Source organism: Anolis sagrei, chromosome 11 (assembly GCF_037176765.1).
Source record: "Anolis sagrei isolate rAnoSag1 chromosome 11, rAnoSag1.mat, whole genome shotgun sequence".
Classification (NCBI taxonomy): domain Eukaryota; kingdom Metazoa; phylum Chordata; class Lepidosauria; order Squamata; family Dactyloidae; genus Anolis; species Anolis sagrei.
The window spans coordinates 10,989,918-11,007,145 of NC_090031.1; the positions used below are offsets into that span (position 1 = coordinate 10,989,918).

Below are 17,228 nucleotides of genomic sequence, written 5' to 3' on the forward strand. Positions count from 1 at the left end.
CCAGCGTTCGGCAGCCAGGTTGCTAACAGGAGTGGCACTCAGGGCGCATACTACTCCTTTGTTGCGCCAGCTCCACTGGCTGCCAGTTTGCTACCGGGCACAATTCAAAGTGCTGGCGTTAGCCTATAAAGCCCTAAACGGTTCTGGCCCTACTTACCTCTCCAAACACATCTCCTCGTATGAACCGACTAGGACACTAAAATTGTCTGGGGAGGCCCTGCTCTCTGTCCTGCCTGCATCACATGCGTTCTTGGCGGGGACGAGAGACAGGACCTTCTCAGTGGTGGCTCCTCGGCTGTGGAACGCCCTGCCTGCAGATATCAGATTGGCCCCCTCCCTGCTGGCATTCCGAAGGAAAGTGAAGACCTGGCTGTTCGAACAAGCATTTGATTAAACAGTGTAATTGAACATAGGAATACGGAATAATGGATGATGAGACTGGATTCTGATTTTACTGTTGAGGCGCTAATGATTGCTATACGGATGTTTAATGATTTATGTTACAATTGTTTTTAATTGCCCTATACTTGTCGCATGATGTTTTGTATCAATGTTGTTCACCGCTTTGAGTCGCCTGAGGGCTGAGAAAAGCGGTATATAAATAAAGTAAGTAAGTAAATAAATAAATAAATCCCAAATCTGAGGTCTGGATCTTCTTCTGCTCTCCTTAGGTGGTAGGTAGGAATTTTAGGGATTGTTGCTTCGTTTTTTCTTATATTTGAATGGCATACTCCAATCTTCCAAAATGCAGAAGGAGGAAACTCATACAGAACTTTGACAAACTTTGATGGCCTAAACTCCTTTTGAAAGATTTTGCTCCCCAGTACTGACCAGCATCGGTCTGTGGGTCTCTTTCACCCCACAGAAACATCAGGGAATACGGGGAAAAGCTTCAGCAGGCAGTCTGCTACTGAGCTCAGAGAGATAACCCTATAAATCATAGAATCAAAGAGTTGGAAGAGACCTCATGGGCCATCCAGTCCAACCCCATTCTGCCAAGAAGCAGGAAAATTGCATTCTAGGAACCCCCGACAGATGGCCATCCAGCCTCTGTTTAAAATGTATTTTATTTAATGCATTTCTGTGCCGCCTTTCTTAACCCAGAGGCCTCCACCACACTCCGGGACAGAGAGTTCCACAGCTGAACAGCTCTCACAGTCACGAAGTTCTTCCGAATTTTTTATTTATTTATTTGTCGTGTCAGGGCAACCAGTCAATTATATTACATTTCTAACAGAACAAAGCAAACAAACAGACAAAATACAAAATTTGTGCGTTTGGTAGTTGATTAAATGTCCTTTGACCAGTATCTGGCCACTTGGAGTGCTTCTAGTGTTGCTGCAAGAAGGTCCTCCATTGTGCATGTGGCAGGGCTCAGGTCGCATTGCAGCAGGTGGTCAGTGGTTTGCTCTTCTCCACACTCGCATGTCAAGGATTCCACTTTGTGGCCCCATTTCTTAAGGTTGGCTCTGCATCTCGTGGAGCCAGAGCGCAGTCTGTTCAGTGCCTTCCAATTCGCCCAGTCTTCTGTGTGCCCAGGGGGGAGTCTCTCATTGGGTATCAGCCATTGGTTGAGGTTCTGGGTTTGAGCCTGCCACTTTTGGGCTCTCGCTTGCTGAGGTGTTCCAGCGAGTGTCTCTGTAGATCTTAGAAAATTATTTCTAGATTTAAGTCATTGACGTGCTGGCTGATGCCCAAACGGATGAGCTGGAGATGTCACTGCCTTGGTCCTTTCACTATTGGCTGCTACTTCCCGGCGGATGTCAGGTGGTGCAATACCGGCTAGACAGTGTAATTTCTCCAGTGGTGTAGGGCGCAGACACCCCGTGATAATGCGGCATGTCTCATTCAGAGCCACATCCACTGTTTTAGTGTGGTGAGATGTGTTCCACACTGGGCATGCATACTCAGCAGCAGAGTAGCACAGCGCAAGGGCAGATGGCATAGACACTGAGAACTGGGAAGCCCTTGCCCTTGAGCACTCCAGCTGGAGGTCAGCTGTGACCAGCAGTGCTGCAGAACCCAAGGAGGTACGAGTGGAGGGTGAAAGAGAGAAACGTGCCAGGAGGAAGGTGCGTCAAGCCAACCCCAACCAGGACCACCTTCCACCTGGAAACCAATGCCTTCAGTGTGGGAGAAGATACGGGTCAAGAATAGGGCTCCACAGCCACCTACGAATCCACAAGGAAACTCATCATGGAAGACCATCTTACTTGTCCAACGAGGGACCGCCTAAGTAAGTAAGTAAGTAAGTAAGTAAGTTAAGTAAGTAAGGTCTGGTTGTTCCTCTCATGGACCAGTGGTCCAATTCGATATCAGACAACTAAGTGAGAAAAATGGCATTTGGCTTGCTGTTAGCAAATCAGAAGCAGAGCTTTATAATCCAGACAATTTAATATTTGGGCTAATTGGCTTTGTACTCTCCTGTAGCACCTCCTGCTGGACCAGTTGTGGCCCTTTGATGGGTCTTTCATTAGTCTGCTTTTTCTCCTAACTAATTGTCCAATGCTAAATGCTCCCAATTGCTTCCTCTTTGGATTTTGCGGATTGGCAGACATCACTCTTTGAAGCAAGCTTCTCCCAGTGAGTTGAACTGCAGTAGCCGAAGGAGGAGGGATACAATAGATAAAATATTTTGTGGACAGTTTGAAGTCAACTCACCCAGAAAAAAAATAGAAAGAAGAGGAAAAATTAATTTCCTGTTATAACAACCCTCGCTGCCCTTTTTTTCCCCCACAGCAAGAACTTTCTCCCCAATCTTTCTCTATTCTTTTTGCCTTCCATAAATCCAATATGTATTTAATCACAAAAATAAAATGAAATCTGCTGGGTTGTCCAGATCCTAGCTTTTGAATATAGATCATGTGGGAGACAGAGCTATCTTTCGTGCATGTGTGTATGTGTGTGTGCATTGCTTTTGGCTCAATCTCTTGGCAGCGATGGAAAATAACTCCAAAATATAGTAAAAAAAAGACGGGGAGGGAGAAGAGGAGACTGACGAAACGGCACAACTGCTTCAGGCTTGGGCAAACCTGTATTACGATTCTTATCTCCTCCATTAGGGAGGATTTCCCAAATATTTCTAGCTATCAGGGGAAAAAAATTACGGTAGGCTCTTGGTCCGCACTGCAGTTTGCTTCCCTCCCCCCTCCATGGATACCACAATCCGTGGATGCTCAAGTCTCATTATGTTCAATGGTGTATTAAAATGCCTTTTATAAAATGGCAAAAATCAAGGGAGAAATATTAAAATATTTTCAAGCCGTGGATGGTTGACTCCGCATGTTCAGTGTTCCCTCGCTTATTGCAGGACCTCCCGCAATAAGTATTTATTTGTTGTGTCAGGGCAACCAGTCAATTGTATTTTTTTAATGTATTTACTTAGTCTTCTCACTTCCAACGAGGGACTCAGGCCAGTTTACAACAGAGGAATTCATACACAATAGTTTAAAACATCACATCCAATAATACACTAATATAAAACACATTAAAATACAATCATATAATCACATAAAGGCCAAGTTGTCAGAATAAAATCACTATTCATCCCCATCCGTCCGTGTGGTCAAGAGTTATTGACTCACTCATCAAATGCCAGATTTCAGAGCCAGGTTTTCACCAACTTTCTAAAGGTCAGGAGGGAAGGGGCAGTTCTAATCTCCAATGGGAGAGAGTTCCAGAGCTGAGGGGCCACCACCGAGAAGGCCCTGTCCCTTGTCCCCATCAGACGTGATTGTGAGGGTGGTGGGACCGAGAGCAGGGCCCTTCCAGAAGATCTTAACAAATTTGGTGGTTCATAGGGGAGAACATTGTATTACATTTCTAACAGAACAAAACAAACAAACAAACAGACAAAACATAAAATTTGTGGACAGTTTGAAGTCAAGCATCTCCCGAAGGACTTGATGTGGCTTACAAAGGCCGAGGCCTCAACACACAATACAAACAATACAAAGCCTAGGCAAATTAAAAACAATTAAAGCAATCTAAACAACAAACAATGAACAATCCACTAAGACACGATAAAACTGGGCCGGGCCAGAGTAAGGGTACAAGAGTTAAAAGTGCTGATGTGACGGGTGGAATATGAGGCTTATGGGCAAGTGCAGTGTGCGGTGTGCGGCGGTCTTAGCTTTAATAAAGTGCTTATGGGACTTGGTATTGGAGGTTTCCTATTCGGGGAAGGCACATCGGAACAGCCAGGTCTTCAAGTTCTTTCTGAAGACTGCCAATGTAGGGGCCTGTCTAAGATCTTTGGGGAGGGTGTTCCAGAGTCGGGGGGCCACCACGGAAAAGGCCCTGTCTCGTGTCCCCACCAAACACGCTTGTGATGCAAGTGGGATCATGAGCAGGGCCTCTCCAGATGACTGAAGTGAGTGCATGGGTTCGTAGACGGAGATGCAGTCACGCAGGTAGGCTGGTCCCAAACCGTTCAGGGCTTTGTAGGTGAGCACCTGCACCTTAAATTGGGCTCGGTAGATAAACGGCAGCCAGTGGAGCTCCTTGAACAGGAGGGTTGACCTCTCTCTGTAAGGGGCCCCGGTTAACATCCTGGCTGCTGCTCATTGGACCAGTTGGAATTTCCTAGCCGTTTTCAAGGGCAGTCCCACGTAGAGCACATTACAGTAATCCACTCCCTCCCCAGTCATATTAGATCAGCTCCCTCCTTCCTGACCTTCAGGAAGAAAGTTAAAATGTGATTATGGGACCAAGCTTTTGGTCAGTCATTTTCAGTGCATTCAGAATAGTGAAATGACAACTGGAACGGCCCTGGATTATGATTTTAGAGTGGCTGATTTTAATGTTGTTATGTTTTTTAACTGTTCGGTTTTGTAATGCATATGTTTATTGTATTGTATGTATGTTATGTCCCATCAAATTGTTGCCTACTTGTGAGTACGCTCTGAGTCCCCTTTGGGGTGAGAAGAGTGGGATATAAATGTAGTAAAGAAATAAACAAAGACTCTTCCTTGATACATAGCTGTGTGTGAAAGTGTCTGCCCTTTGTCTCTTTCCACACAGGAGGAATTGTGCTGAACCCTTCCTTCTATGGCATTCCCGGCCATACCCACACAATGATCCATGAAATTGGGCACAGTCTGGGCCTTTACCATGTCTTCAAAGGCATCTCGGAGATCTTCTCCTGCAGTGATCCGTGCATGGAAACCGAGCCTTCCTTTGAGACGGGCGACCTCTGCCATGACACAAACCCAACTCCAACGCACAAAGTCTGCGGCGATCCGGCTCCTGGCAATGACATGTGTGGTTTCCGTAGCTTCCAGAACACACCCTTCAACAACTTTATGAGCTATGCAGGTACTCTTCCCTCTCCTACTCCGCACTCGCATGTGGTGGATTCCACTTTGTAGCCCCATTTCTTGAGGTTGGCTCTGCATCTCGTGGTGCCAGAGCACAGTCTGTTCAGCGCCTTCCAAGTCGCCCAGTCTTCTGTGTGCCCAGGGGGGAGTCTCTCATTTGGTATCAGCCATTGGTTGAGGCTCTGGGTTTGAGCCTGCCACTTTTGGACTCTCACTTGCTGAAGTGTTCCAGCGAGTGTTTCTGTAGATCTTAGAAAACTATTTCTAGATTTAAGTCATTGACGTGCTGGCTGATACCCAAACAGGGGATGAGCTGGAGATATCACTGCCTTGGTCCTTTCACTATTGGCTGCTACTCCCCGGAGGATGTCAGGTGGTGCAATACCGGCTAAGCAGTGTAATTTCTCCAGTGGTGTAGGGCGCAAACACCCCGTGATAATGCGGCATGTCTCATTAAGAGCCACATCCACTGTTTTAGTGTGGTGAGATGTGTTCCACACTGGGCATGCAGACTCAGCAGCAGAGTAGCATAGCGCAAGGGCAGATGTCTTCACTGTGTCTGGTTGTGATCCTCAGGTTGTGCCAGTCAGCTTTCGTATGATATTTTTTCTAGCACCACTTTTTGCTTGATGTTCAGGCAGTGCATCTTGTAGGTAAGAGCACAGTCCAAAGTGACTCCCAGGTATTTGGTGCGTTGCAATGCTCCAATGGGATTCCTTCCCAGGTGATCCTCAGAGCTCAGGATGCTTGTCTGTTCTTGAGTTGAAAAGCACATGTCTGTGTTTTAGATGGGTTGGGGATCAGCTGGTTTCCCCTATAATAGGCAGTAAGAGCACCTAGAGCTTCGGAGAGCTTTTGTTCTACCATCTCAAAGCTCCCTGCTTGAGCAGTAATGGCACGATCATAAGCATAGATGAAACTCTCTGTCCCTTCTGGCAGTGGCTGGTCATTTGTGTAGATGTTGAACATGGATGCAGCAAGCACGCTCCCCTGAGGCAGGCCGTTCTTCTGTTTCCGCCATCTACTTTTGGTTGGAACTCAACCAAAAGCTCCTGTTTGTTTGACAAGATAAATATATCATGCTAGTGGCATTGCTGATGATGAATTGTAGCTTGGCACATAGTGAGGCACGTGACAGGTCTCAAAATATCCATTTGTGAGAACCAGAAGTTGACTTCAGGTCACTTCTGGGTGTATTCTGTTCTGTTGTATATTTTGGTGGTTCACGATGGTCTTAGTCAGTCTCAGGTAGGTAAAAACCTCCAAAGAAGGGGTTTCCATCATACTCCGAGGCAGAGGGTTCCACTGCTGATCAGCTCTTACAGTCAGGAAGTTTTTCCTAATGTTCAGGTGGGATCTCCTTCCCTGTAATTCAAAGCCATGTCTCCAAGTCTTCATCTCCAGAACAGTAGAAAACAAGCCTGCTCCCTCTTCCTTGTGAGATCCTTTCATATATTTATCCATGCCTCTCATGTCTCCTCTCAACCTTCTCTTCTGCAGGCTAAACAGACCCAACTCTATAAGATGTTCCTCATGGGGATTCATGGTCTCCAGACCTCTGATCATTTTAGTTCCCCTCCTCTGGACACCTTCCAGCTTGTCAACATCTCTCTTGAACCGTGGTGCCCACAATTGTTAAGGGTATACAAACAAACAAACCCGTAATGCAGTGGTTCTCAACCTGGGGTCCCCAGATATTTTTGGCCTACAACTCCCAGAAATCCCAGCCAGTTTACCAGCTGTTAGGATTTCTGGGAGTTGAAGGCAAAAAACATCTGGGGACCCCAGGTTGAAAACCACTGCCTTAATGGGATGTCTCATCTTATTGCCAAATCTTAGGGTTGTTCTCCACTTTTCGGGTTCTCAAGGTGATAGTAGTAGTGGAGGATTCCAAGGTTGAGAGCAGTCACTTGAAAAATGTCTTCATTTCTTAGGCTTGGTATTGGATTGTTCTCACAGTACGTTGTTCCTAGAGATCAGGGATTATTCTAACATGATAACCCTAGTGACCCATAACAGTCATCCATAGACGTGCTACAGGAGCTGACCATAGACCTTTAGTTCCATAGACATGCCATTATGGGATTAGTTGGTTTAGCTTCTTCCCTTAACCCAGTGGTTCTCAACCTGTGGATCCCCAAACCATCTGGAGAAGTGCTAAGCTGGGAAAGGTTACCTTAGACCACTGGTTTCCAATCTTTGGTCCTTCAGGTGTTTTGGACTTCAACTTCTAGAAATACCAGCCAGCTTACCAACTGTTAAGAATTGTGGGAGCTGAAGTCCAAAACACCCGGAGGACCAAAGTTTGGGAACCACAGATCTAAACCATCTGGAGAAATGCTAAGCTGGGAAAGATTACCCTAGACCAGTGGTTTCCAACCTTTGTTCCTTCAGGTGTTTTGGCCTACAACTCCCATAAATCCCAGCCAATTTACCAACTGTTGGGATTTCTGGGAGTTGAAGGCCAATACTTGGGATCCACAGGTTGAGAACCACAGCTTTAACCAATGGGTCATTCTGGAGCATGAAGGAAGAGGTCAATGAAATCTCCCAGGGAGCTATAATACATTTCACTAGGTCATAACTTCCTCTTGTGTCTTTTTTCTCTCTCTCCTCATCACCCCAGATGATGATTGCACCAACTCTTTCACGCCCAACCAGGTGGCCAGAATGCATTGCTACTTGGACTTGGTCTACCAGGGCTGGCAGCCTGAAAAGAAGCCGGCCCCCATTGCTCTGATGCCACAAACGGTGGACTGGACAAGCTCTTCGATCACCCTGGAGTGGTTTCCTCCCATCGACAGGCATTACTTCGAAAGGTGATTGGGAAGGAGGGTGCTCTTCCAAGCTATGAAGGTGCTTGGATGAAATAATGGAACATTAATAACAATACTAATACTAATAATAATTGAGGTATCAGTAGGAGCAATTCCAAATCAACAATAGATAGGATCATACTAGAAGTGTCTTGAAGGCACATGACAATGGAATAGAAGTATAACCAGAAGGTCACAACTAGGAGTTGAAACTATGTATACCTGAAGAAATAATATTAGCCCAGAAAGGCTTTATTGAAACCATGTTTTAACTTGGTGCCTTCAAAAGGACAATAGTGGTGTCAAAAGGAGAACATTCTGCCAATGGGGACGGATCCCATGTCCATAGATGATGCGTACCAGCAGTATCGGTCGGAGCAATTCCAAGCTAACTGGCCTAACTATAGATAGGATCATACTAGAAGTTGCTTGAAGGCACATGACAACAATGGGATAGAAGTATAACCATAGATGATGCATACCAGCAGAACTCCATCTTCTTGAAGGCATTGGTCCAATGATGGAGGTCCTAGGTCAACTTTCCTAATGCCGTGACCTCTTAATCCAGTTCCTCATATTGTGGTGACCCCCAACCAGGGCATTAGTTCAACTATGGAAGTCCTAGGTCATTGTTTCTCAACCTTAGTAAACACATATGCCACAACACCTTAATCCAGTTCCTGATATTGTGGTGACCCCCAACCAGGGCATTAGTCCAACTACGGAGGTCCTAGGTCAGTGTTTCTCAACCTTTCTAAGCACATATGCCACAACGTCTTAATACAGTTCCTCATGTTGTAGTGACCCTCAACCCATAACATTATTTTAGTTGCTACTACATAACTGTGATTTTGCTACTGTTATGAATCGTAATGTAAATATCTGAGATGCAGATTGTATTTTTGTTCAGTGGACCAAATTTGGCACAAATAACCGATATACTGGTAGGGTTGGGGTGTGGTTGATTTTTGTCATTTGGGAGTTGTAGTTCTGGGATTTATAGTTCACCTGCAATCAAAAAGCATTCTGAACTCCACCAATGATGGAATTGAACCAAACTTGGTACGCAGAAGCCCATGACCAACAGAAAATACTGGAAGGGTTTGGTGGGCATTGACCTTGAGTTTTGTAGTTCACCTGCATCCAAAGAGCACTGTGGACTCAAACAATGATGGATCTGGACCAAACGTGGCACAGATCTATATAAATAAAAATGTTATGTTCGTTTGTGGGATTAACACAACTCAAAAACCACTGGGCAAATTGCCATCAAATTTGGACACAAGACACCTAACAACCCAATGTATGTCCTTCATTCAAAAAAACCTGATTTTGTCATTTGGGAGTTGTAGTTGCTGGGATTTATAGTTCACTTACAATCCAAGAGCATAATGAACCCCACCAACGATGGAATTGAACCAAACTTGGCACACAATTCTCCCACGACCAACATAAAATAATGGAAAGATTTGGTGGGCATTTACCTTGAGTTTTGGAGTTGTAGTTCACCTACATCCAGAGATCACTGTGGACTCAAACAATGATGGATCTGGACCAAACTCTACACAAATGCTCAATATGCCCAAATGTGAACACTGGTGGAGTTTGGGAAAAATAGAATCTTGACATTTGGGAGTTGTAGTTGCTGAGATTTATAGTTCACCTACAATCAAAGGACATTCTGAACCCCACCAACGATGGAATTGAACGAAACTTGACACACAGTTCTCCCATGACCAACAGAAAATACTGGTAGAGTTTGGTGGGCAGTGTCCTTTGCTTTTGGAGTTGTAGTTCACGTACATCCAGAGATCACTGTGGACTCAAACAATGATGGATCTGGACCAAACTCTACACGAATATTCAATATGCCCAAATGTGAACACTGGTGGAGTTTGGGGAAAATAGAATCTTGACATTTGGGAGTTGTAGTTGCTGGGATTTGCAGTTCACCCACAATCACAGAGCATTTTGAACCCCACCAATGATAGAATTGGGCCAAACCTCCCACAGAGAACCCCTACGTGGGCCACAGCAACACGTGGCAGGGGACGGCTAGTTATTAATATGCTCAAAGGTGAACAATGGTGGAGTTTGGGGAAAACAGATCTTGATATTTGGGAGTTGTATTTACTGGAATGTATAGTTCACCTATAATCAAAGAGCATTCTGAACCCCACCAACGATAGAATTGGACGAAACCTACACAGAACACCCATGACTAACAGAAAATACTGTGTATTGTTGAAGGCTTTCATGGCCGGGATCACTGGGTTGTTCTAGGTTTTTCCAGGCTATATGGCCATGTTCTGGAGGCAATTTTTCTCCTGACGTTTCGCCTGCATCTATGGCAAGCATCCTCAGAGGTAGTGAGGTCTGACCATAGGATACTTGCCATAGATGCAGGTGAAACGTCAGGAGAAAAATTGCCTCCAGAACATGGCCATATAGCCCGGAAAAACCTACAACAACCCAGAAAATACTGTGTTTTCTGATGGTCTTTGGTGATCCCTTTGACACCCCATCACAACCTTCCCTCACAACCTGATCCCCAGGTTGAGAAACACTGTACTAGAAGTTGCTTGAAGGCACATTACAACAATGGGATAGAAGTATAACCATAGATGATGCATACCAAGAGATCTCCATCTTCTTGAAGGCTTTGGTCCAGCTTTGGAGGTCCTAGGTGGTTTATGGTTTTGAACATCACCTTGAATTCAGACCAGAAAAAAGGTTTACCCGTGGTCAATCCCAGTACATATTAACCTCCATGAATCTTCGAGAAAATATTGAACTTTACTTCCACGGATATGACCACCATCTTCCATCTCTCTCTTTCCCTCTGCCTGAAAGCGTACGCAAAGTTCTTGCAATATGCATTTAATTTATATTTCATAAAGCAGTTATTGTATGTTAAATAAATTCCATCTGCCTATTAAAAACATACTGATACAAGGTTAATTGTTATGTAACAAAATACTCCTTTCTGACATATTTCCTCCGTCTCAATCAGTGTGTTTTTAATAATCCGTGGCTAGTTGGTACTTAAATGACACACAATGGGCAGCCTGTTCAATCTAGGATTTCATAACAGAGTTATCATTCCTCAAGTCAACACTCGATTTCTTTTACAAACCCTTCCATTGGGGTTTCGATTGCGTCGAGCCGACAGAACTTGAGGATATCTAAGGAAACATTGCCCAGTCCTTATGTCATAGTTTGCCTAGGTTCTCAGGCCTAGGATAAATAAATGGTGCCGAGGCTTTTCATGGGAGATGGAGGGAACGGCTCCAATTCTTTCCTCAAATAATAATAATAACAACTGATTCATCAGAGTTTATCACCAATCTGAGACGATGACTAATGCAATTTATAATGTTGGAATATAGAGCCATGTAACTGAGACCCTGTCAGCAGCTGCCCTTGAGTAGGAACAAGAAATGTTGGAGGAATTCATTACTTTGGAAGGTCCACCGTGCTCTGAACTTATCTGTAGCATTGCGCATTTCAGAATGTCATTGACCATTAGCTAACCATTTTTTGACCAGGAACCACTTGACCAGGGAGCACTTTGACCACTTGACCAAGGACCACTCTCCAACAGTAGTCCCAAAAGGGTTATGAATCAGTTTTTATAATAATAACTAGCCATCCCCTGCCATGCATTGCTCTGGCCCGATTTGTGTATATGTGTTTATTTATTACTAGGATGGCCCTTTGTCAGGAGGGCTTTGATTATGTTTTCTTGCCCTGGTGAAGGGAGTTGGACTGGATGGCCTTAAGGCAGCATTTCTCAACCTGGGACCCCTGGGGAGGGGGGGGGGGTTGTGAGGGGGTGTCAGAAGGGTTGCCAATGACCACCAGTATTTTCTGTTGGTCATGAGGATTCTGTGTGGGAAGTTTGCCCCAATTCTGTCATTGGTTGGGTTCAGAATGCTCTTTGATTGTAGGTGACCTGTGAATCCCAGTGACTACAACTCCCAAATGTCAAGGTCTATTTCCTCCAAACTCCATCTGTGTTCATATTTGGGCATATTGAGTGCTTGTGCCAAGTTTGATCCAGATCCATCATTGTTTGAGTCCACAGAGCTCTCTGGATGTAGATGAACTACAACTCCCAAACTCAATGTCAATGCCCACCAAACCCTTCTAGTGTTTTCTGTTGGTCATGGGAGTTCTGTGTGCCAAGTCTGGTTCAATTCCATCTTTGATGGAGTTCAGAATGCTCTTTGATTGTAGGTGAACTATAAATCCCAGCAACAACTCCCAAATGATAAAATCGTAATTTTTGAGTGATGGTCACTCCTTGTGTTGTGAGATGTTTTGTTGCCAAATTTGGTGTGATTTCGTTCATTGGTTCTTTTGTTTTTAAGGTACTCATTACGCACAGAGCATTTTTATATATATAGATTTATTTATTTGGAGCTTTTATAACCCGGTCTTTTCGACCTCCGAGGAGGGACTCAGACCGGCTAACAACAGAGAATCAATATACAAATAAACTAACATCATAGTACATTAATACATTAAAACACATTAAAATACAGATCAAGAATTGCATAAAGCCAATTCGTCAAGGTAAATCACAAATTCACCATCATCCGCCTTGTGGTCAACAGTTATTGATTCGATCATCAATCTGAGAATGCTAAGTTCCAGAGCCAAGATTTTACCATCTTTCTGAAAGTCAGGAGGAAGGGGGAAGATCTGATCTCTATCGGGAGAGAGTTCCACAGCCGAGGGGCCACCACCGAGAAGGCCCTGTCACTCGTCCCCACCAGACGCGATTGCGAAGGTGGTGGGACTGAGAGCAGGGCCCCTCCAGAAGATGGTTCGTAGGGGAGAATCCGCTTGGACAGGTAAACTGGACCGGAGTTGTTTAGGGCTTTATAGGTCAACACCAGCACTTTGAATTGTGCTCGGAAGCCGATTGGCAGCCAGTGGAGCTGGCGCAACAGAGGAGTAGTATGCTCCCTGTACCCCACTCCTGTTAGTAGTCCACACGTTGGACTAGTTGTAGCTTCCAGGCAGTCTTCAGAGGCAACCCCACATAGAGAGCATTGCAGTAGTCTATACAGGATGTAACCAGAGTGTGGACCACCGTGGCCAAGTCAGACTTCCCAAGGTACAGGAAGTTTTAATTGTGCAAAAGACACCTAACAGAGAAGGCCCTCTCCCTCGTCCCCACCAATTGCGCCTGCGAAGGAGGTGGGAGTGAGAGCAGGACCTCTCCAGATGATTGAAGAGATTGAGTGGGTTCGTAGACAGAAATGCAGTCATGCAGGTAGGCGGGTTCCAAACCATTCAAGGCTTTGTAGGTCAGAACCTGCACCTTGAATTGGGACCGGAAAATGAACGGCAGCCAATGGAGCTCTTTAAACAGGGGGGTAGACTGCTCTCTGTAAGTCACTCCAGTTAGTAACCTGGCTGCCGCCCGTTACACCAGTTGAAGTTTCTGAGCTGTCTTCAAGGGCAGCCCCACGTAGTAATCCAGTCTGGAGGTGACTAAGGCGTGAACCACCATGGCCATATCCGACTTCATGAGGTACGGTCGAAGCTGGCGCACGAGTTTTAGTTGTGCGAATGCCCTCCCAGCCACCACTGACGCCTGAGCTTCAAGCGTTAGTGATGAGTCTAGGAGGACACCCAAGCTGCGGACACCATCAAGCACAGGTTGCCACCCTATACCCTGATCTGGCTTACAATCGACCAGGAGGACCTCTGTCTTGCCAGGATTGATCCTCAGCTTATTCATCCTCATCCAGACAGCCATAGCAGCCATGCACTCATCCAATACCCAAGGGGCTTCCTTGGAATTAGGTGGAAAGGAGTAGTAGAGTTGGGAGTCATCTGTGTAGAGATGGCACCCAACTCCAAAACTCCGGATGACCTCTCCCAGTGGTTTCATGTAGATGTTAAAAAGCATGGGGGACAGAATGGAACCTTGCGGAACCCCACAGGTCAACGGCCAGGGGTCTGAGCAGGTGTCCTCCAGTTTCACCATCTGGGAGTGACCCTCTAAGAAGGACCGGAGCCATGACAGAGCCGTGCCCCCAAGACCCATCCTGGAGAGCCATCCCAGAAGGATATCATGGTTGATGGTATCAAAAGCTGCTGAGATGTCCAAGAGAACCAGCAGGGTCACACTCCCCTTGTCCAGCTCCCTGTGGTCATCCACCAAGGTGACCAAAGCCAGGGAGCTTTGAGATGGTTGAAAAGAAGCTCTCCGAAGCTCTAGATGCTCTTACTGCCTATTACAGGGAAAACTAACTGATCCCTAATCCATCTAAAACACAGACATGCGCCTTTCACCTTAAGAACAGACAAGCATCCCGAGCTCTGAGGATTACCTGGGAAGGAATCCCACTGGAGCATTGCAACACATCCAAATACCTGGGATTCACTTTGGACCATGCTCTGACCTACAAGAAGTACTGCCCGAACATCAAGCAAAAAGTGGGCGCTAGAAACAACATCATACGAAAGCTGACTGGCACAACCTGGTGATCACAACCAGACACAGTGAAGATATCTGCCCTTGCGCTATGCTACTCTGCTGCTGAGTACGCATGCCCAATGTGGAACACATCTCACTACACTAAAACAGTAGATGTGGCTCTTAATGAGACATGCCGCATTATCACAGAGTGTCTGCGCCCCACACCACTGGAGAAATTACACTGCTTAGCCGGTATTGCACCACCTGACATCTACCGGGAAGTAGCAGCCAATAGTGAAAGGACCAAGGCAGAGACATCTCCAGCTCATCCCCTGTTTGGGTATCAGCCAGCACGTCAACGACTTAAATCAAGACATATTTTTCTTAGATCAACAGAGACACTCGCTGGAACACCTCAGCAAGCAAGAGTCCAAAAGTGGCAGGCCCAAACCCAGAACCTCAATCAATGGGTGATACCAGATGAGAGACTCCCCCCTGGGCACACAGAAGACTGGGCGACTTGGAAGGCGCTGAACAGACTGCGTTCTGGCACCACGAGATGCAGAGCCAATCTTAAGAAATGGCGCTACAGGGTGGAATCCTCGGCATGCGAGTGTGGAGAAGAACAAACCACAGACCACCTGCTGCAATGCACCCTGAGCCCTGCCACATGCACCATGGAGGACCTTCTTGCGGCAACACCAGAGGCACTCCAAGTGGCCAGATACTGGTCAAAGGACATTTAACCAACTACCAAGTTTGCAAAATCTGTGGTTTTTTTTTTAAATCTCTGTGTTTGTTTTGCTCTGTTAGAAATGTAATACAATGGTATGGTTGCTGATGACACGATAAATAAATACCATGACCAGGCCTAAAGCCAGATTGTGACTGGTCCAGATAATCTATGTCCTCTAGGAATCCCTGGAGCTGAGAGGCGACCACCCAACCACTTGCCCAAAAAAGGGAGGTTGGAGATTGGTCAACTTTAGATTCAGTTTGGTTATTTGGGGTGCTGATTCAGAAAATTGTCTGTATAAATCAACAGACAATGTGTGTGAAGTTCGTACAATAGATTCTGTAGTTGCTTATGAGTGCTGTATGAATCTACCGAATGCTCTCCATTTTCAACTGTTACTAAGTTGGTGCATTTCCTTTTTGTTTGTTTCCTGCCTCCTAGAGAAGTGGGATCAGCATGTGACCTCTGCTTGGAAGGCCAGGTCCTGGTGCAGTACGCTTTCAGTGCCTCCTCGCCCATGCCCTGCGACCCATCCGGACATTGGAGTCCCCGAGGAGCAGAGGGTGAGCATCAGTCTCTGGATGGGGAAGAAAAGGAATGGAAGGACAAATCAGATTGGTTGGAAGGAAGAACCGTGCAAGGAAAGGCAAATAACAAACGAATACTTTCAGATCTCCATGTTGGAGGGGGAACTTTTGTAGTTCTAATTACTTGGTTAATGAAAATTCCTAGATTCTTCAGGGTGAATCTCTAAAGTCTTTCTGAAGGATCAAGAGACTCATCTAGCATTTGGAGGTCCTCCACTGCAATCCAATGTTCAGCTCCAGTAGACATTAATCAATTAATTAATTAATTAAAAACATTTATATTCCACCCTTCTCACCCCGAAGGGGACTCAGGGCGGAGCACAGCATATATACAGCAAACATTCAATGCCGGGATACAAATTCACACACACATTTATCAAAATATTAAAATACACCATTTAAAACCACCCTAGTCATCCACGTCAAATCTAATTGGCCCTGTCATCTTTCCTATTTCCGCTTTATTGCCCTGTCCTGAAAGCTTGGTCCCACAGCCAAGTTTTTACCATCCTTCTAAAGGACAGGAGGGAGGGGGCTGATTTGATCTCACCAGGAAGGGAGTTCCGTAGCCAGGGGGGGGCAATCACCAAGAAGGCCCTGTCTCTTGTCCCCACCAATCGCGCCTGTGATAATGGCGGGATGAAAAGCAGGGCCTCCCCAGAGGATCTTAATCTCCGTGGTGGTACATAGGGGGAGATGCATTTGGACAGGCAATTTGTGCCGGGGCTGTTTATGGCTTTATAGGCCAAAGCCAGCACTTTGAATTGTGCATATGGTAGCAAACTGGCAGCCAGTGGAGCTGGTGTAACATGGGAGTTGTATGCTCCCTGTATGCCACCCCAGTTATTAACCTCGTTGCCTCTCGTTGGACTATTTGAAGCTTCCGAGCAGTCTTCAAAGGCAACCCCATGTAGAGTGCATTGCAGTAGTCTATCCTAGATGTAATGAGAGTGTGGACCACCGTATCTCATTGGAGACTTAGAGATTCAAACTATGCTGGCTGTATGGGTTTCCTTTTAATTAAGTTGTAATGCTGAGTTTTAGTATGTTTTTAAGGTGCCGTCTTAACTGCTTTTGCCGAAGTGTAAAGCAAAATAGATGGCTTCTACTCTCTCTAAGAGTCTAATGGCTTCTATATACTAAAATGGAATCTGAGTCCTGAACATGTCCAGACCTGATCTCATAATCTGCAGGCCCTCCCACAACAAAGAGGTTAGGTAATATTGCAAACCAATATATGCATACAATTCCTTAAGCAATTATATACATAACAAATAACTAGTGGATGTTGTTGTTCATTCGTTCAGTCGTCTCCAACTCTTCGTGACCTCA

At 45.6% G+C, this 17,228-nt stretch overlaps 1 protein-coding gene across 1 annotated transcript in view; it reads left to right on the forward strand.

The window, feature by feature from the left end:
- The window catches only part of PAPPA (pappalysin 1), a 231,247-nt gene that overhangs the window by 61,802 nt on the left and 152,217 nt on the right, over positions 1-17,228 (forward strand). The window contains exons 5-7 of the mRNA XM_067471886.1: positions 5,023-5,316; positions 7,945-8,137; positions 15,751-15,872. Coding sequence (XP_067327987.1) covers positions 5,023-5,316; positions 7,945-8,137; positions 15,751-15,872 — 609 coding nt within the window. The remainder of the gene's footprint in view (positions 1-5,022; positions 5,317-7,944; positions 8,138-15,750; positions 15,873-17,228) is intronic.